Source organism: Ixodes scapularis, unplaced genomic scaffold (genome assembly GCF_016920785.2).
Source record: "Ixodes scapularis isolate PalLabHiFi unplaced genomic scaffold, ASM1692078v2 PGA_scaffold4__175_contigs__length_147842914, whole genome shotgun sequence".
Classification (NCBI taxonomy): domain Eukaryota; kingdom Metazoa; phylum Arthropoda; class Arachnida; order Ixodida; family Ixodidae; genus Ixodes; species Ixodes scapularis.
In genome coordinates this window covers 143,801,439-143,822,106 of record NW_024609879.1, presented here as the reverse complement: position 1 = coordinate 143,822,106, position 20,668 = coordinate 143,801,439, and the positions used below count along the sequence as shown (strand labels likewise).

The window sequence follows — 20,668 nt, the reverse complement described above, 5'->3', positions numbered from 1 at the left end:
GAGTCGTCCTGCAACTCGAGTTCCTCACGCCTCCGGACCGCCCCGATCCGAAGTGTCGTGTTCGCCCGCGTCCCGCGATCAGCCTCTTTCCTCCGTGTGTGCCGCCTATCTCTGTGAGCAGACGACGCTTCACTTTCGAGTTTGAAGTTCTTTTACGGCCCTTTGAGCGATCTCAGATTCTTTGGAACGGTGTGAAGTCGAAGAGAACGCGGAGTGGGCTTTTCTCAGCGACGTGAGGGGCCACGTCACGCCGGTTCTGCGTGGAAGGCTGCGCCGGTGGAGCCAGAACCGAAACTACGATACATAGACACCAAACCCAGCGGTTCTGACCATTTGACGATTTCCTTTTCGAAGTCTGAGATGTCGTCGGGCCCCTAAAAAAGAGAACTTCGTCCGATTCCCCGACTCACCGATTATCCTCAGTCCTACATCGGTCGAGCGTCGCGGCGCGCCATGTTTTCCGAGGGTGGATGAAAAAAACACAACGCGACACCACTCCAAACTCCAAATTTCGGTATTAAAAAAAAAAGGCCGTAGTGTTTTTCTATTTGCGTTAAAAAAACGTGTTTTTCGAATGCCGTTATTAAATATTATTTAAAAATTGCCACTTACAAAGGTTCTACATTTCGTAATCGATTAAATCACAAATAAATTGAAGCGAAGAGGTGAAAAGGGCGAGAGAGAAACGCCAAAAATAAAAAGACCCGCGCGAGCGCGAGGGTAAATTTTTTTAGCGTTGTGGCACTTTTTGCGTGTCTGTGATTATCCATCGTTTTAAACAACAACAACGAAAAAAAGACGACTTTCGGAGTGTCAGCGCCCCTTTAAGGGAAGTAAAAACACTAACAAGTGAAGGGCTAACTTTCAGGGCGCCGAAAATACACAAGGACAAGAAACAAGAAAGGAGACGAACACAAGGCACCTTGCGTTCGTCTCCTTTCTTGTTTCTTGTCCTTGTGTATTTTCGGCGCCCTGAACGTTATCATGAACCAACTAGCCCAAATTGCCATTCTAATGAAGTGAAGGGCCACTGCATTTTCTGGAATTTTCCCGCTTAATTCTCGCACGTAGGTCCAGCACCTTAATTAAGCGGACGAAAGCTAAAGCGGGCATTTCTATAGAATTTCTATAGAACTTACCTCCACCTGGTCTCATACTTTTGGCTGCGTTCAAGAAAAGCGAGAAGAAAAAAAAAGAGCAATGTGGAGCAAGTTCGCGCAAGCCATACGTCGCGATTCAAGTCGTCAGTTTCTACCACGCGGCATATCCAACTATAGAAAAGCAATGTTGTACCAGTGTTCTTGAATATGCTACTAGTCACGCAACCTCTCCGTAACGCTATGGGAGTGCTTGGCACGCGACCACGCGTGGCACTAACGTCCACAAGGGGGCTAAGAACCGCCAAGTGGGGTCGTAATTTTGAACCCACTCCAAATGAGCCACCAACAGATGGCGGTGACGCGTCATTACACTGGCAGCGTTTCTAGTTTTAGTGTCTTCAGCGCTCAGTCAACTGTTCAAACTTCGCATACACAATGGACTCTGACCCCATTTCCTACAACGCTAACAAGAACAATCTTTTCCACAACATTCTCCAAGATTATGTCACTCTCCATTCCTTCTTCCTGCCTCCAAAAGGAATTCTCAATACCGATATCACCGTTAAAATACAGCGCCGCGAGTATACACCATCGAGTAGAGGCGCCACGAATCCGCGGGCATTCTACTTGCTTGCAAACCATAGTTCGGTATAAAAACGAATGGAACAAAAGCAATTATTTGAAAGTTCTTCTATTAGAGATCAATAGGGAATAATCGGTGCTTGCATACAGTGATCAATCACAGACGTAACCAAATGTAGGCGTGCGAATTTTTTTTTTTTTTAATGGCAGCGATTTATACATTTAGAAATTTATGCATAAAATGAATTTTATTGAATTTGGAAGGGAATTGGTGTGGCAGGTAACGCATATTTTCCCGCTGTATGTAGCGGGGAAACAAAACGGTCGAATAAGGCTCGTGGCGTCGATTTGCCCCGTTAAATTTAGCGGAGAAACTGGATTTGTACTTAGGTCACAAGACGTCTAAATTTAATTGGTGTTCATCTCCCGCTAAACTTAGCAGGGAAACTGAATCGGTCCGTCTGTCCCGCGACTTCAGGTCACGTGACATCAATTTCCCGCTAAATTCAGCCGAACACCTGAATTCGCGTATATGCCTCGTGATATCAATTTTCCCCACTATATTTAGCGGAAAATGCACGGACGGACAAAATTTTGGGGGCTGGGACTTGACATCTCGAATGTCTCTAAACAAAAACGTCCCCCTCCGGAAGAGTATAGCGCCCCTGGCGGCAGCCGTTTTCCCCATACCAAACATGGGCCGAAGTTTTCGGTGACCAGCGGCGATATCGAACGACTCCGGTTGTACCTTCAATCGCCGCGCTTCGTTTCACTTTAAGAAAGACCGCAGCCGACGCTACGATGCCATGATGCCGGTCAAGCAGCACCAAAGACATCACGGCGCTCGTCGTTTTTCAGCGCACGTGAGCCCCATCGGATCGTTGACCGCGGCTTGCTCTGTGATTGGTTATTCGGCGCTCTTATCGGATAATGCTGCGACCCCATTGGCTGAGGAGCGGTAATGAGATCCTCCCGACTCGTGTCGTCCCGCGTTCCTTATCTTGCCGGTGATTGTAGAGAGTCTCGGTTATTGACGATTTGCGCGACCGAAAGCGCGGCTGCGGTCGACATTCCGAGATTGGCACAACGCTCACTACGACTTTTCCAGTGGAACCAGCTGAATATGGATAAGAAAGAGATAAGAAAGAAAGGAAGAAAGGAGATAAAGAAATAGAGTAAGAAAGAAAGAGATAAGCACACAATGAAAAATTTCTATCTCCTTCTATCCTTCCTATGTTCAGCTGGTTACACCGGAATGAATAACGAACAAGCTCAGCTCCTCCTCCTTGTAAGCTCACAATGACGTCTCGAGTATGATACATTCTACCCACGTTTATTGTGTGGAGATCAGAGGAACGTAAACCTGACAACTTTGACGGTTAAGCACGCGATGACTCCTAGCTTCCACCGAGCTTTTTACAGGCGCTGTCGTGTTGCACGTTTTGTATACTCCCAGTCCCAGGCGACTAGGGAGAAGGAAGTTACGTCGGTGTAAATGAACGTATCTTAGCAGCACCACGCAACGCGTCATCAGCGACTCCATCAATCACTGATCTAAAGAGCGTTGTTGACGTCACTTCCTTCTCCCTAGTCTCCTGGGAGTCCAAAACGTGCAACATAGCCCCCCAGGTCGTAACGTCGCAGATAGGAACCATGAGAGGCAGGAGCCACCGAAACAACTCGTCGCCAATGAAGATTAGGTTCGATAAAATCTGTTTCAGTGTCGTTCGGTGCGGTTTCGGAGATTAGAGAACGATTACACATGTCCGATCAACTCACTCCTTGGGGTGATTTCGCACGATGTGGATGATCCTTCCCGGTGGGTAGAGGGGCTGGTGGGCCGTCAGGGCTATCGTGGAATCACTGGGATGTGACGTCACGTCCCGTGACGCTGACGTCAGGTCTTCCATTCGGTCGAAATTGACCTCATCCGGGCAACAGCAGAAGACGCCTCCAAGAATGATTTTCCACTGAAAGCAAATCGAAGGACGAAACAAATCAGTTCGATCATGAAAGCCAGCGGAACCGGTCTCATTCAAGAAGCAGACAGACAAAAGTAAGCTGTATGATTGTTAAGGCATATTTGAGATTGAATAATGAGTGCATATCACCTTCGTGTTTGATATTCGATTAATGTGAGGACGTATAAAGATCGCATGTGTCTATTTTACGCGGCTCGCACTGACGACACATAGCGTACTTTTGAACACCTTGTAAGAGGAGGAGAGGGAAGCTGTTTTTGTAAGAATTTTGAGTGACGGGTTTATCTTCTATAATCTTTTGGGAGGAGAACAGCGACGTCTGGGCAAATCCGGGAGGCACAAAAGAGGATCCTGCTAAGAGGGAAGCTCCTTCTTCGCCTCTTCTCTGGAGGGCATCGGAGCGCTCTCTGAAGGGAGTGGAGAGTAGTTTACCTCACATTTAGGTGTGAAAATATTTGTTTTAACATATCGACATGTGCTCGCGACTGCGTGCACACCCACATTCTCGAAAATAAATATATCGTTCTTAAAAAAGAAAAAAAAAATTCACAACTAAAGCATGATGTCTTAAACACACACACACAATTAAAACAAGGAAACATCACGCCAACAAAACAAGTCACGGAGGAAAAAAAAAAACGAGACCAGCAATAAATCACGGAGAGAAAAAAACAAAAAAAAAACAAAAACGAGAAGATTAATACTACACGAATCGCTCATCCCCGATACCTGGAACGGCGCGTCAATTAGAAAATGCGAAAAATCACCGATTTTTTCAGCAAACAAAATAAAACTCAGTTTCATTCTGACCCTAGAAACCACCAGCAATACGTCAAATTCTCAACTATCATAAATTCTTTTTCCAGTTGGCGACGTTTCAGAGGATAAAGAGTTCCCAACGAGATGCTGCTAGAGGGTGTGCAATTTGTCGCACACCCTGTAGCACCATCTGTATATGCCGAGGACATCTACATTGTACATTTATATATGCCAAGGAGGTGCATACTTGGAGGGGTGCACAACCATACTGTTGACTGGGAGGTGCAAGGTGCCGCTCGATCATTACCACCATTACCATCATGCCATCATCCATCAAGCAAACAACGTTCGCCAAACATCTTGAACGCCCGAAATTTAGGAACAAAAAAAAAAAGTGGACAACACACAAAGATGCTTACTTTTTTATTTTGTTCCCAAAGCTCGTGTGTTCAAGATGTTGCAAGTTCGCCGGCTCGCCCCCTTGGTAACTGTGATAACTAACGTTCGTTGTTTGTTCGCCTAGCTCTGGAGTCCGACCCTTGACGCTACGGCGTCATGTAACAGCCTAGCGGCTTCGGTGTCGACAGCTGGGGGCACTATGTGCACACACGTCCAGCGAGCAAGCGAACAAGCTGTGGCCGCGGGGTTGTCTCAGACCGAGGCGCACGCCCCGAGTTAGAACAGCGGGAGCCCGAACCTTGGGGTCTTCGCTCCTTTTTATAGCGTTGATGAGATCCGTTCGGAGCGCCTCCATCTGGTGCAGCCCTATTCTGGGAACCACGTCCTTGCCGAGTACCACAGACGTGATGAAGGTCTTGCTGTACTCCACGGCTGGAAGACTGGGACGTGCGAGAAAACACGAGGCAACAGGAGGCAACTTGTTGGAGAAGGGAGCACACTAGAAGTTTGCTTTGATTGCCTGGACTCCAAAAAAGTACTGTCCCAAAAATAACATAGTTTTTATTAATTTTTATTTTTTTTAAGTGCAAAATTGCATTACGCTTTGCCGAACTCTCAATCTCAGCCCAATCGTGTAGCTACCGGTTCCAACAAGCTGCCGAAGCTTCGGAACAAACCGTTATCTTGGGCAAAGGACATACCGTACTTACACGATTGTAAGTCGACCCACTTTAAAATATCTGAAAATTTGAACTAAGCGAGAGGGAGGCGGGAACTTGACTTATAATTGTAACCAAAGCATCCCACCGCCGACAAGGACGAAACAATCGCGATATCAAGAACACCTCGGCTTGTTATGATTTCAGCCAGCTGTAGCTGTAGTATATCATTCTTTGTGCTCGTACTACCACTTCTATAATTCTTTTAGCTTTCTTATCATTTTGCCGCCTCGGTGGCTCCGAGGCGAGAGCGCCGGCCTACGCGTCCCCGTAGGCCGGCAACTTCAGAAAAAAAAATTCTGAAGTTGCAAAAAAGTGTGTTTTGACGCATAAACAGCCGTTTATTTCACCCTGATGTGGTTCAAGTAAAAATACAAAATATGGCGGGTTTGGAAGAACAATCGATAATCTTTTGATTCTGAAATTTTAATCGAAGTAATTTTTGTTTAAAGCAAAAAAAAAAAAAACAATTTTTGAAGTTGAACTTTTGCACCACAACCCGGCGTCGCTTCTTAACGCCTCTTCGCCGCACAGCACGCCACCTGCGACGATAGCTGACACGATTAGGTCCAAAGAAAGAAGGAAGTTTTCTGCCGCTTCCCCTTGTCCGTCTTTCCGGCTGCAAGGGAAGAAACGGCGGGTATCGTGTAATAATCGGAGGTGCCGCCAGCACGTAGCAATAGTGGGCCCGTTGTGCCCTTTGTACCCGAGGGCGGCTCGAAACGCGATGCCTAATACGGGCGGCATCAGTTGACGTGGACTTCTCCTAAAAGGGAAACGCGATAATATCGCCGCGACATCTAGCTGTCATGCATGCTGCGGTGAAAATCGGAACTATTCAGCGACGCAAGAATTAGCCGTTTCAAAGCCGATTTAAACACAAACGAGGCGTGAGCCTCCTAACTGCGCGCATTCGTTAACCCCACATCGCCTCGTCGTACGAGACTGCCCGTTCACGAGGCTGTTGTGTTGCTGTTAGCATCTGTCCTGACGTTGACAAGAGAGAGTGATTGTGATGTGTACGTAAGAATCGGCTAACTTACTAGAGCAGGGGTGGCCAGGCTGGCCTGGCCTAAGAGCCGCAAACAAAACCACGGAACTTCCAAGAGCCGCGGGGGGGGGGGGGTGCAAACTTGACTTTTGTTTAGAGTCTGACTGTACGTATGGGGGCACAAGGATGTACGACTGTGCGTATGGGAGTAGAAGGCTGCCAAACTGCAAGGTGCAGTGTGCTTTATTCTAAAACCTTTTCTTCTTTTTTTTTCCGGGTGAAACGCGGAAAGGGGCGAAAGGGGGGGTGTCCCCTTACGAGGGATCCGCGAGCCGCACTTGGACCAGCAAAGAGTCGCATGCGGCTCGCGAGCCGCGGTTTGGCCACCCCTGTACTAGAGGATACTCTCACCCGGCAGCGCTAAGCATTTGCTGATATCAAGACAGCGGAAGTCCACAGGAGGACACAGCCGCGCAAAACGGTCAAAATAGGAAAAGCCATAAAGCAACAAGAGTAGGAAAAAGCCTCTTCCCACCAAGATGTACCCAAGAACTCGAGGTCCTGCTTTCAACCTGCGTGCGCACACCGTGACACCGTCGCACGCTTTGCCGGGCTCGACGGTGGCGTGCGGTGCAGAGAAGCGGCGCAAGGAACGACGCCAGTTTGCGGGGCGAAAGTTCGAAATGTTTTTTTTTTTTTTCCTCCTTAGAACAAAATTACTCTAATTAAACTTTCAAGAACAAAAGGAAATAAACTCTTTTGTAGAAGTCACCATGTTACGTATTTTTCTTTGGGTCACCTCAAGGCAGAATTGACGGCTCTTTAAAAGGAAAAACGCAATTTTGCACAAACTTAGTTTTTTTTTTTTTTTCTGCAAGATATTTAGTTGTACGGCGTCAAACCTTTTTGTGTAGAGCAGTGGTTCTCAAATAGGGGTCCGCGGACCCTCGGGGTCCGCAAAGGTAATCTAGGGGTCCACGAAGTTAGTCAACCGGGCAATAAAAATTGTCTTTTTTTCAGGTCGAAAAGAAATGTTTTAGATTTCGGGCGAGTTTTCTCGTGTGTATAGGTCAAAAGGAGAGGTCCACTTCACACTAGCCCTTAGTTATATCAATTTATAAAATTATTATAATATTTAACCTATACCTTTTCCCTCCCCTCACCACGAATGGGGTCCTCCATCATATCCGCCGATCCACAAGGTGTCTGTGAAACATCGATGATTGAGAACCACTGGTGTAGAGTATACCTACAGGGCTATCGATGAGAGTATTTACAGTCGCATGCAGCAAAGCCATAGTTTGTAATAAAACAAAAAATATACGAAAGGACTCATATATTCCTTTTTTTTAACTGCTTCAAGCCTACCAAATTCCATGACCATGATCCTTATTACATAGCAATCCAAATACCGTAGGGTTTTTAGGCAAAAAAAATCCAGTGTTCCGTAAAAAAATCTTACTTTTCATCAATTATTGAATGACTCGTAGTTCTACCCACCTTTTACTATAGTTCAAACCGACATCACCCCATGAAATTTCTTTTTCGTGAAGAAGTATGTTAGAGAGGCGTTTTAAAGGTTACAGTGAAGAGCCATCAATTTTATTTTAGGAATCGGAGGTGGGCGTGGGACCTTTGGCATGGCATGGAGAAGTCCTGGTCACTTAATGCCGCCCGTCGTTTAGGCATCGCGTTTCGAGCCGCCCTCGGGTACAAGGGGCACAACGGGCCTGCTATTGCTACGCGCTGGCGGCACCTCCGATTATTACACGATACCCGCCGTTTCTTCCCTTGCAGCCGGAAAGACAGACAAGGGGAAGCGGCAGAAAACTTCCTTCTTTCTTTGGACCTAATCGTGTCAGCTATCGTCGCAGGTGGCATGCTGTGCGGCGAAGAGGCGTTAAGAAGCGACGCCGGGTTGTGGTGCGAAAGTTCAACTTCAAAAATTGTTTTTTTTTTTTTTTGCTTTAAAAAAAAATTATTTCGATTAAAATTTCAGGATCAAAAGATTATCGATTGTTCTTCCAAACCCACCATATTTTGTATTTTTACTTGAAACACCTCAGGAAGAAATAAACGACTGTTTATGCGTCAAAACACACTTTTTTGCAACTTTAGGATTTTTGTTTACCGCAAGATATTTTTTGAGCGGTTTTAAACATTTTTTTTATAGATTATATACCTGCAAGGGCAGTCGGTAGAAAGTTCTATTAAGTCCCAGGAGCAATTAAATATTTTTAATAAAATCACAAAAATCCTAAAATTTGCGAACTTTTTTAGTCTTTTAAGAAATGTTTAAATTAAACAAAACTTCACAAGCCCAACCATATTGTAAGTCAAAAGCCGTGCAAATTTAAGAAAAAATATTGTTGGGTGTTTCACTAAAAAGTTCATTTTTCATCAATTATTGAGTGATGCCTAATTTCACGCTGTTTTTAAAAGATAAAACCGCGAACACGTCATCAAAAAACTTTTTCCGCCAAAAATATTTTAGGACATGGCTACGGACATTACAACAAAAAACTAATTTTTTTTTTTTTTTTTTGACATTGGAAGCGATTGCACGATGCACGGTCGCACGTGACGTTTGACATGGAATGACCCGGTAGCGTTTTTGGAAGGTCAGTCTTGAAAAGCTACCAGTCAATCTTTCTAAAGGTCGGATTCGTGCTTCAGTTTGAAGGAGGGGGAGAAGGGGAGAGGAAATAAAGGTTAATTTCTGTGTATCTTTTAAAGGGCCCATGAAACGATTTTTGAGTTGGGATAAATCATTTTAGATTGGGATTTTACTAATAGCACATCGTTCAGTGGGCCAAAAGAAAAAAGGTAGAAAGTCAAAAGCCCGACTTTCAGTGCGAAAATTTGAAAACACAGCGGACTATTTCGTACCCCCTCCCCTTCAAAACCTCTCTGCCTTTTCACTGTGATACATCCGCGGTCCCAAAAGCGCGTCATCCGGTCCAAACTGACGTCACACGAAACCGGACCTCATTTAGTCCCTTCACCCCTAAGCTGACATTGTGGTAGAAGCTACGCGCTTGCCGGACCAATCAGCCGCCTCCGTTTCATCACCTGACCTCATTCTCTGCAGCCACATTTGCCACGCTCACGTGGCAAAACTGTGGCTAGCCCAAGGAGCACGTAGCTTCCACAGCACTGTCAGCTTAGGGGTGAACGGGGTAGGGAAAGAAACTTTTGTCCGAGTTTTGAGCGACGGGCTAATCTTCTAGGGGGACAATGGCTCTCTCCGAGCGAGGGGGGCCTCGCTTCTTTTCGTCTTCTTGAACTGTTTGGTGGAATGCGCGATTTATGAGTTGAGGAGGAAAGCGAAACAGGAAAAAGTTGGAAAAGCGTTTCATGACCCCTTTAAGTGACCCATGTTCGAGCTACACACCGTTCGATGTCTGGTAACCTGCTTTTGTTGTAGCTGTAGGTCTCTTTCTGGAAATTCAGTGATGACCGTAGTCGTCCTTAGATTTCTGGGCGCATGAGTATTCGTGGACGCAAAGAAAGTAGCGGAGTTTGAGAGCTTCGTCTTTGTGTGTCTTTTGCTATGACTAAAAGTTTTTTTTTTTTTTTTTTTGTGCCGCAGGTTTGGAGATTGAAAACACAATCAATGTTTACCAGCTCGCCTGTACGCGACTGCTACCAAGCGAGGACTCCACAAAATAAAACAATTCACAAAATCCTGCTTTTCGTAAAGTTGTTTTGTACCTTCTAGAGTTTCCACCGTAGAACTAAAATAAAAAAATAACTCGCTGGACAAAAAAAAAAAAAAAAGAAGGTAGCCGTTCCTTTTTTCATTAGTAAAAACGTAGAGTTCTTGTTCCAGTTCTACCGATGCAAGATTGAACGGTGGCGTTCCTCTTAAAAGAAACGCGTTCCAGGAACGAAGTTCCGTACAACACTGCGCGCAATACACCGCGCCGTGCGGCGGCGCGCCCGGGTACCGGGGGTGGCGGCACTCGATGTAAGAGCCACGCCAGAAAGGCCGGAACAGCTTCTGGAACAGCCTCTCGCCCCGCTGCTTGTTTTCGCACGAAGCACGGTCGCACCAACGAGGTTGGGTCGCACGTTGTTTGATCGAGCGCCTAAGATCGTGCGACCGTACTGGAAACTGGAGTCCCAACTATGTTTCTCTGTACTGACACGCCTGGTTCGGACCCTTTAGGTTTTCGATACTCGTTACGGCCCTTCTTCATCCGAAAGCAACCAGCAACTGCATGCGCTGCTGGGCGCAAGTTCAACCTGTCGGAGAGAGTGGTGCGCTAGTGGCGTCTGCAACGGCACAGGACTTTTTAGCTGTGACGGCAATCGAAGAGGCTTCCGCGGGCCAAGATTTGGATCCGTCTGGACGCGTTCCGAAGTTAGAAGTCGAGCACGCAACGTACGTCGAAGAAGTGCACGATCAATCCCCTACCTACGACATGCGACGCGATCGCCGAGCAAGCCCGGAAGCTGCGGTTGAAGCGGTCGTTCGCGAAGTGCGAGATTTCGTTGGGCGACGTCGACTACGTGTTTTCGGAACGTACCAGTGATGACGACGGGAACGAGTACCCCTGGACGGACGAAAGACAGAGTGAGAACCACAGGGAGGAACTCTAGTTGTTTCGCCCCCAGAGCGAGCTTCCCGACTTGGATAACTCTTGGGCATCTCGAGCGCGTCGCGCGTGCACGTGCAGCTAAAGCAGGGCAGAAAGCGTCGAGTGTTCGTTGGTCGCCAGGCGTCCGAAAGAGGTGCCCTACCGTTCTCCATCTTGGCCTTACGCATGAGCCCCTAAAGTAGAATTAGTTTTTTTCTCGTTTTGCTCACATGCAATGTGTGTGTGTGTGTGTCGGGGGGGGGGGGGGGGGGGGGTTGTCGACCTATAAGTGTGTAAAAATGCGGTAAGTGATTTTCTAAAATTTTCAATTGGAAAATGGCGACCGGCGGAGGAGCCCTCGGCTACATGACGGAGCTGAACGGCGCCAATTACCAAAAGCAGCCCCGTTTTCCCATTTATATATAAAGACAATCAGTTATAACTTTTGAAGTATATAACGGTTAGCTCTGAAACTGTGACATCTGGTTCGAACAGCTAGCGCTTCATTTGGGCAGTGAATGCGCGTTTGGCGATGTGTATCGTATTTTTGGCGGAAAAAAAACAACTAAATAGTATTTGATTTTAAGGAAAAAAAAGGGGGGGGGGGGGGGCGGGGGGGGGGGGGGGCACGCAGTACATAAAGAAAGACGTCGGAGAATGACGAAACCGGAGAAGCGTTTCGACCAAGCATGAAGACAGCCACGTCACGCTCAGCGCGACGAGGACACGCGACACGTCATGTTTAGGGTTACCGTCGCAGACGTCGTGTTTTTTTATCTCTACAATTCTCGTCTCGTCCTCCGCGAAGCCTCTAGCGTAGGTCGCAGTGGCTGACTCTCTGAAAACACCGCGAAACAGTAAACGCATGGATAGATTTTTTTTAGCTGCATTTCTACGCAGGTTTTAGGAGTGATTTGAGACGACTACCGTATAGGCCCGTAGCTCTCAAGTTTTGAGCAGCGCTCCAGGCGAGCAAAATAGAATATTTGGCTCGCGTGTCGAACGTGCGTCATCACGCTTCCCCACTACAGTTTTTTTTATACTCCGTTCCATTCGAAGTGTCAGCGTAGCAGAGGCTACAAGAGCCAGCTCCGAACCTGCAGTGTCCCTTTCGAGCACGCGCGCTCGTGCAGTGCGAGCATCGTTCGGGGGAACATGTTTTTTAAAGCAGCTTTACCTTCGCTATCATGTAAAGTGAAACATACGTGCTCACGGAAACTATGAAAGAAGGCAATAAAATAATAAAGCTGGACGGGACGCTGAGGCCGCAAGCTGCATAATTCTTTTTTTTTTTTTAATTTTAGCTCTTTTTTAGACGTTTTGTTATCGCGTGTCTAGAGATGCTGACAGATGCTTGCATTCGAACGTGACACGTGCAAAATATAACGTTACAGCGCCGCCTGGATAGTGCTGCCAGCATAACATGATCGCGTCTTGCGAACGCGCTCGCGCTTCCTGCCCGAGAGCAACGGGTCTATTGTTCCGAATGAACGCCCACCAAAGACAAGGAGACGAAAGGTAAAAGAACGAAAAGGAAAATAAAATAATAGGGAATAAAGTTAGACAAGCTTGATCATAATGGAAAAAAAAAAAGCAGGAAGCAGAGAATGTCCCGCATAAACCAGACATACTTAATTTTTATTTTCGCGTGTAATGCTCGTTCATGGCGCTGGTTCGTGACGGTTTTATCATAGAAAACGACCCATAAAACACATTTTGCATTAAAAATATGAGGTGGGCGACCTTTCGGAGGAGGGGGTTATTCGGGATTTTATGGTAGGTTTGTAACGGATGAAAAGAGGAAAGACGGAAGCCACCTGAGAAGGCCGCCCGGGGGAGCGTAAGCGTAACAAAGGAGGTTCGGAAAGTCCTGCTTCAGCAGGATCGCCAAGATGGCCGCCGCTCCAGCGCCGAGCGAATGACCAACCAGCACTAAATCGTACTGAGTGGTTCCTTTGTCCTGAAAGGTAAAACGAATAAAAATAAAAATGGCGGTTGGGTTAGCACACAGTGTTTTCCATATTGTTAAAAAGTAAATTTTCTTGCTCGACTACCATTCCAGATGCGAAAGCGCTCTCGAGCGTTGTCGAGAAAATTTTGTTTCAAGGCAGTCACTAAGATATGTGCTATGCATTTAACATGTGACAAGCAGGAATCGTTTGCTAATCTACAATTTTCTAATTAAAGCCTAGCTCAACTGGAATTCCACGTGTAACATGTACCTATACCCAGCTGCCGATAAAAAAAATATAACTTGCTACAACCACAAATTAGGCACGCGATTTTAGGAATTTCGATACATGCTTCCCAAAGACATAGATATTATCGAGGAAGCGTCAGGAAACTCTATACTATAGTGCACACCCTTCCGGTGTCACTAAGAACCCCAGAAGCCTCCACTAGTGGCACTACCCGAGCAACACAGAGGTCGGTCGCTTCATCGGCCACTGTCCAGCCACTGCAAGGCAAATGATCGGGCCTTTCAATCATCGCCCATCGGACGAGGAAAAAAAGATTTAGCAGAAGCCCGACCACCGAGGACTTCGATTTACCTTCACGGGTGGCAAAAGGGCAATCCTCGGAAACGTCGTGGCCACCACATAGTCACAGATAGCTTAAAAAACACGGGGCAGGGCAAGTCTCAGGCATCTTACTATCGCTCCGCAACCATTAGGATTGTGGCATTAGCTGATCACACCTAAGGACGAAGCAATAGGCGTGAAGATTGCAAGCCATGCCCTACGTTACTTAAGCCGTCAGAGACTATGAGCACTATTTTTATGTCGGCCACCGACCAGGAACCATGCCCGGCACTTGCTCGGCCGTTTTCTGGCTTAGGGAACATCGACCATTCATTGGATGGATGGTGGGGAGGAGGACAGACCGTTACGCCCCAAGCGGTTAACTTATCAACTACACGGATGGGGACAACAAACACAATGACGCAGCGCTCGGCCGACATAACCGAACGCGGCGTCAGCGTTCGACTGGAGTTCGTGTTCTCCGGCGAGGGGGAGGAGCGGCTCTTTTGTTTTCACGACGGCCTGCATGAACAATGCAGCATGCACGGTCCCAGCTTAGCACAAAAGCCGAAGTGGGTCAAGCTCGCATTCTCAGAAGATAGATCCGGCACTTAAGGTCGCTTCGCCCATTGTTAGTATTTTTTACATTAAACTGTGCCCCGCGCTCTATTGTAGAAGATGACATGGCCATGCCTATAAGGCCTGTTGGCATGTGTACAGGCCTTGTGTTGAGTAAACACCGAGCGTGGGGAAAACAAACGGGTCAGAGCGCCCCCTATAGTTCGATCTCCTGCCCAATAGTAGGCGTCGAGCCAGCCACATCGGCCAGGCATCAACCTATGAAGAACTGCTTGGCCACAGGGATATGGCCACCCTATGACCATGCTTCTTGTGCCCCTTGTTTAAGCGCACCGAGGACATGTATTCATAGACACCAAGGACACGATATATTCAAGGACAGACTTACCAAACTGTAGTTGAAGGCTTGGGAGAGGATCCCTTCGTCCACAAGCTTCCGCCGGATGTATTCCGCTGCTTGCACCATGCCCTGCGGAAACGGGTCGAATTAAGAGCGGCAGGCGTCAAAATCGCGAGTCACCATGGCTGCGCGCTTTTTCGGCGCGCACACACACAAGAAAAAAAAAGGGAACTGCGAAAGGACTCACCTTGTGTCCAAGCCAGTCTTCGTGAGGAGGGTTAGTGGGCAGCGGTTCGCCCTCAGCGTTAAGGTCCGTCAAGACGTCCTGTATAAATAATAGTTTTCATTGCATACACATTTCGTCATTCATAGGTCACAGGCACATTCTATTCATATCTTAAGATTAAAGTGACCGGTCCCAGAATATAGGAACAGAGTCTTCAGATCATCAGATAGTCCTTAAATTGAATTGAAGATCCTTATTCGAAAACTATGTGTTAGTTTCAGTATACACTCAATTTCGTTACTAGATCTGGCGTTTATGGTAGTAAGCGCAACGGACTTGCAAGGTACACATAGCGACAAAGTGTCATAGGAGTGTAGTTTCAATATACCGGCAAGGCTGATATCATTCTTAAAGGGGCACTGACACCCCAAAGGTCGTATTTATTTTTATTGTCTAAAACGATGCAAGTTGCAGTCATAGACACGCAAAAAAAACCGCATCGCAAAAAAAAATTTTCCCGCGCGCGCGCGCGCCTTTTTATTTTTGGCGTTTGATTTTTCCCGCCTCTCGCCTCCTCGCTTCTTTTGATCGGTGACGTCAAAAATCAGGAAATTTAGAAGCTTTGTAGGCGACATCTCTATAACATTTAATTACGGCAATCCTAAAACATATTTTTTAACGCAATTGCGAACGCACTACGGCCCTTCTTTTTGAAATACCGAAAATCGGGAGTTCGTTGTGGTGCCGTCTCCTGGATTTGTATCCTCCAACGGAAAACAGGCGACACCGCTCAAAACCGGTCCGCCGCAACGCCGGGCGCTCGCTCCTTTCCTCCTCGCTTTGGGTCGCCATGGCAACAGCAGGGAGTGGTGAAAGGAAGTCGACTCTCAGGTCTCCGCAATTTTTGACGTCAAGGCACCGGCGCCGATCGCGCGGGAACTTCGAATTCGGCATTTGGAAATTGTTTTTTTACTTCACGAATACTGAATTCCCAAATCTCAAATTTTGAGGGTAATGTCCCGGCATCGTTTTCAATCGTTTCGGATAATAAAAAAAAATATGATTTTGATGTGTCAGTGCCCCTTTAAAGCACACTCTAAGAAAATAAGTGAGTCCACTTTCTTGCAGTACGCGGATACAGCGAATGACGAAGCTCAAGTTACGATTTCATCCAAAGATTCGATTTACGCAACACAGATGATCAGCTGCAGCAAAACGCCATGCTCATAGCGTCCCAGCAGACATCCCATTTTTCTGGTGTAAGCATGGTGGGAGCTTTGTCCGCCGCTGGGATCCTTCTATTGTTCACCGTGGTTGGCAGTCTAAAGCCGGGGTCACACTGCTCATACATTATACAAAAGACAGTCTGCATACAGATTCGAACGCGAGTCCATATCGAGATCCGTATTTCGAATGCTGCATGGCATAGAATTCAAGGAGGAACCCGGCACGCCGCATTTGAACCACGAATATTGTGGTACTCATGTTTGCAGACTGTCTTTGTGACCGTTCGGCAGTGTGACCGTTCGGCAGAGAGCTGAACTCACTGGCCAATTTCAGGGTGTAGGACATGTCTGGTTTCGAGCGAGAAAAACAGTAAGCGTCCGCGGATTACTGAACAATTCTTCGAATACCAAAATGGCCGCTTCCTGCAGCGCCACACCGAAAGTAAAGCACTCGCCTGCAGAGACAGGGTTCCTCGCACCGAGACCACCACCGTCCGCTTCTCGTGGTCCACAGCTACGAAGAATGGGGTCTCTCCGACCTGTGGACACGCGGGAAATGACCCTGCCTAAACCAGGGGCCTCAAAAACGATATCACAGAGAAGAAAACTGCCTGCGCTTTGGCGCTATCGTTAGTGGATCCCCGCGTCCCGCCCCAAGCGGACACCACACCGCAAGGTGACAGACGCGCGTCCGTATGCGGAGCGCAAGTTCGTCTGCTTCTTTTTCATTTATTTATTTATTACATGTAGCCTCAGGGCCTTTGGCATTGAAGAGGGGAGTGGTTACAAAAATAAATCATGATGAAGTAAAAGAAAGCAGTTACTAGAGGTATAAAAAAATGGCGTCTCTTCATACAATATTGGCTAAGGCGTTCTTCAACAGTTGGAGGTGTTCGAATGAAGCTGTTGGTACGGGAAGGCGATTCCACTTTTCTGATGTGCGTGGGAGAAACGACTGAAAAAAAGCATTAGTTCTGCACGATGGGACACCGACCTTATGGACGTGATCTAATCGAGATGAAACCTGTTGGGGAGGTAAAATACGTTCGGCGCGGAGATGGGGGTGATAAAACAACCAGTGAAAGAGGCAAAGACGAAAGTTTTTACGACGAGATGACAAAGGCGGTAAGTCGAGGCTGGATTTCATTGTGGTTATGCTCGCAGTTCTGTTATAGTTGGACAAAATAAAGCGAACAGAGTTATTCTGGACCATTTCGAGTGAGTGAATTAGATTTTAATGACAAGGATCCCACACTGAAACGGCCTATTCGAGTTTTGGACGAATTAGTTCTTTTTTTTTAAGTAAAAGTTTTAGAGATGAGGGAACTTTTGGCAAAATTATGTCGAAGATATCCCAACATACGGTTAGCGTTACTAATAATATATTTTATATGAACTGTCCAAGTGAGATTTGATGTGATGTGAATACCAAGATATTTATAACTAGTCACGGCGTCTAGGGGCGAGTTATGAAGATGGTAAACAGGTAGATTATGAATTTTCCTGGACACGAGCATAAATTTACATTTCTTAATGTTCAATTCCATGCACCACATTTTGCACCAAACAGAAATAGCGTTAAGATCGGACTGGAGCGTGTTAATGTCATTTTCACAAGTTATTTCCCTAAATACAACGCAGTCATCGGCAAAAATATGGGAAGAGACACAAGAGAGTAGATCATTAATCTATATAAGAATAAAAAGAGGTCCGAGCACAGAGCTTTGTGGCACACCAGAATGAACGCCACTCGGCTGAGAGAGATGAATATTAGCTACAATAACTGCGAGCGGTTGACCAGAAAACATTCAAGCCAGATAAGAAGTTTTGGATCAAGGTTAAGTTGGAGCAATTTGTAGAGTAATAACTTATGGCATACCTTATCAAAGGCTTTTGAAAAGTCTAGAAAGATGCTATCGGTCAATGAGAAATGGTCAAGAATGACATTTAGCTTTTGAAGGACTGATACCAACTGTGTTTCACACGAGTAGGTTTTTCGAAACCGATGTTGTGACGACGTAAAAAACGAATTAAATTCAAGGAAGTTGGCGAGGTTCGAAGACAGTATATGTTCGAAAATTTTACATGGAATGCTGGTGAGTGATATTGGTCGGTAATTAAGTGGAGAATGGTTGTTACCTTATTTATGAAGTGGAATCACCTTCCCGACTGTCCACTCAGCTGGGAGACAACCATTATCGATTGACTGTTGAAAATGTTTTGATAGCATAACTGAATAATAAAAGCTCGTACATTTTGACAATTTTGGGCTGATGAGCTCACAACCAGGAGCGGAGGGAGTTTAAGTGATGTAATTATGCTTTCGACACCTAAAGGCTCTATGATTATCGGGAACATAGTAGGGTAATCGTAAGAATTGGTAGTCGGTAGTGGGACGTTGGAAGTTACAGAAAAATTACGCGTAAAAATTTCATTGAAGATAAACGGACATTGTTGAGGGGGAATGAGATTCCCTGAGCTGTCAACTAGTGAAATATTAACATCATCAGCAGGGTTTATCACGCGCCAAATTTTTTTAATGTCGGTTGCAAGCATGGATGGTAGAGTAGTTTTATGGTATTTTTCTCTGGCTGTTTCAATTGCCGCCACGTGTTCATCGGAAGCCAGTTTGTAAGCGGTCCAACGAGCATCGTCTGAGGATGATTTGGCTGATCTGTACAATCGCTTTTTTCTGTTAGATACACGTCTGATGTGGGGAATATACTAGGAAGCATTACTGCTAGGTATGATAGTGCGGGTAGGAATGTACTTATTAGTTAAGTCGTTGATCTTGGCCACGAAGATATCCCAGTTGGATTGCACGCTGCAAATTTCAAAGTCCTTCAAAAAAGTTTCGAAGAATTTCAAATTCCTTCAAAATTTGCCTTTTAGTTTTACGAATAGTTTTCATTTTACTTTTAGAATTAACGCGCTGCGGGTTGACGTGAAATGACAAAAGGGAATGATCACTCAAGCCAGGTAAGTAATTAATTTCTGAGATGAGATCAGGACAAGATGTTAATGCAAGGTCTAGTGTATTCGCGACTGATTCGGTTATTCTTGTGGGTTGCCTGACAAGTTGCGTGAATAAAAACACAAAACACAGATTTAGAAATTTATCTGCTAGAGTGGAAAAAGGTTGCATACAAGGCGATTCGCTGTACCATAAAATATTAGGAATATTAATATCGCCCAGTAAAAATAAAGGTAATGTAGGATGATGAGACACAACTAGGTTAATTAAATCATGCAGCTCGTTTACGAGGGTGGAAGAATAATTAGGGGGACGATAGCAGACACCAACGATAACTCTTTGCTGATTTATTTCGATAATAGCCCATATTATTTCCAAGTTACTGGGGATATGAATACACTGGGAAGGCAATCCCTTAGAAATGGCCAAAAGAACGCCGCCGCCTTGACGCGTTGTGCGGTCGCAGCGATAAACAGAGAAACGATGTGCTGCCTCGAAGATTTCGTGATCGCGAAAATGAGGATGCAACCAGGTTTCAGTTAATGCTATGATATGAGCATTGCAGGTATCTATAGCTGAGGTTAGTGAATGGCGCTTATTAGTTATGCTACGAATGTTCCAGGGAGGAACGGATACATCAGATACGTTAAGACCACTGCCCCTCGCGTTTCCCTCTATCTCTCACCGTGTGCTGAGGCGCTGGGCTGTGGGTTTTCCGGAGCGCGTTGGAGCGCAAGTTCGACTACGCTCTCGGTTACCAAGTAATACACGTATTGCTTTTTTTTTTTTTATTACGAGCTTATTGTGGCGCAGTTTCGGTGACTCAGGCTGGTTCTTAGCAAACTCGATAAGCTTTCTTCGAGCATTACATGTGCAGAGCGAGAAATCTTCGCTAGCAGTAACATTTATTTCCCTCAGCTTAGCGCGTGCCGAAAGGATCTTTTACTTTGTAGCCAGAAAACTTAACTATGATGGGGCAGCATTTGTTCGGCGCAGGGGTTGTGGTGACGTCAGAAGTACGCTGAGCTCTGATTGGCTCTGATTGAAGAAGGATAGTGAGTAGACCTAAAGGCATCTTGCTTTGAGGTCTACTCGCTATCCCTTTTCAATCAGAGCCAATCAGAGCCCAGCGCCGTTCTGACGTCACTACAACCCCCGCAAAAAAAGCAGGTGACCTTGCGCTCCGCATCATCAGCATCATCAGCACAAGGTACAGAGCGCGACACTGTTAGCGCGAACAAGCGATCGCCGGTTTTTCCAGGTTTTCTCTTTTAAACCAAGCGATGTCATCCAAGTTATTATTGCTATGGAAAAAGCTCATATAGTTCTACAATGTAAGCGATAAAATTTTGTGCTCGCTAATACTATTTAGAAGTAAAATACGAAACTGTGTTCGCACTAACAGTGTCGCGATGTGTACTGTGCTGATGTTGCCGTAGGGGGAGGGGGGGACTCTGTCAAGCGGTTCTCGTACTGCTTTTTGCCCCTCTTCCCTCTCTCCTTGTATGAAGAGAAACAAATAAAACTGAATTTTCCTTTCATAAAGTAAGTAGACTCGGCGAAGAAGTGGTGAGACCTAGCTGGGGGGCAGCCACAACCCGAAACGCGTTCGAATAAACACCCCCCACAGCGGAAGCATGCGCTTCGACGCTCGCTAGACGCCAAGAACGCGCCTCGCGAAGAACC

General features: G+C 46.2%; 1 protein-coding gene across 3 annotated transcripts in view; it reads right to left on the bottom strand.

The window, feature by feature from the left end:
* LOC8030353 (diacylglycerol lipase-alpha) overlaps positions 1-20,668 on the bottom strand; it is a 115,462-nt gene that overhangs the window by 13,761 nt on the left and 81,033 nt on the right. Inside the window, exons 10-16 of one of the 3 annotated variants that reach the window (XM_040206728.3) lie at positions 16,464-16,547; positions 14,804-14,881; positions 14,605-14,685; positions 12,933-13,075; positions 5,121-5,262; positions 3,462-3,652; positions 1,140-1,163 (exon numbers count right to left, since the gene is read on the bottom strand). In XM_040206728.3, the coding sequence (XP_040062662.2) occupies positions 1,140-1,163; positions 3,462-3,652; positions 5,121-5,262; positions 12,933-13,075; positions 14,605-14,685; positions 14,804-14,881; positions 16,464-16,547 (743 nt within the window). The remainder of the gene's footprint in view (positions 1-1,139; positions 1,164-3,461; positions 3,653-5,120; positions 5,263-12,932; positions 13,076-14,604; positions 14,686-14,803; positions 14,882-16,463; positions 16,548-20,668) is intronic. The other 2 variants (XM_042293488.1, XM_029966783.4) reach the window with 2 other exon arrangements.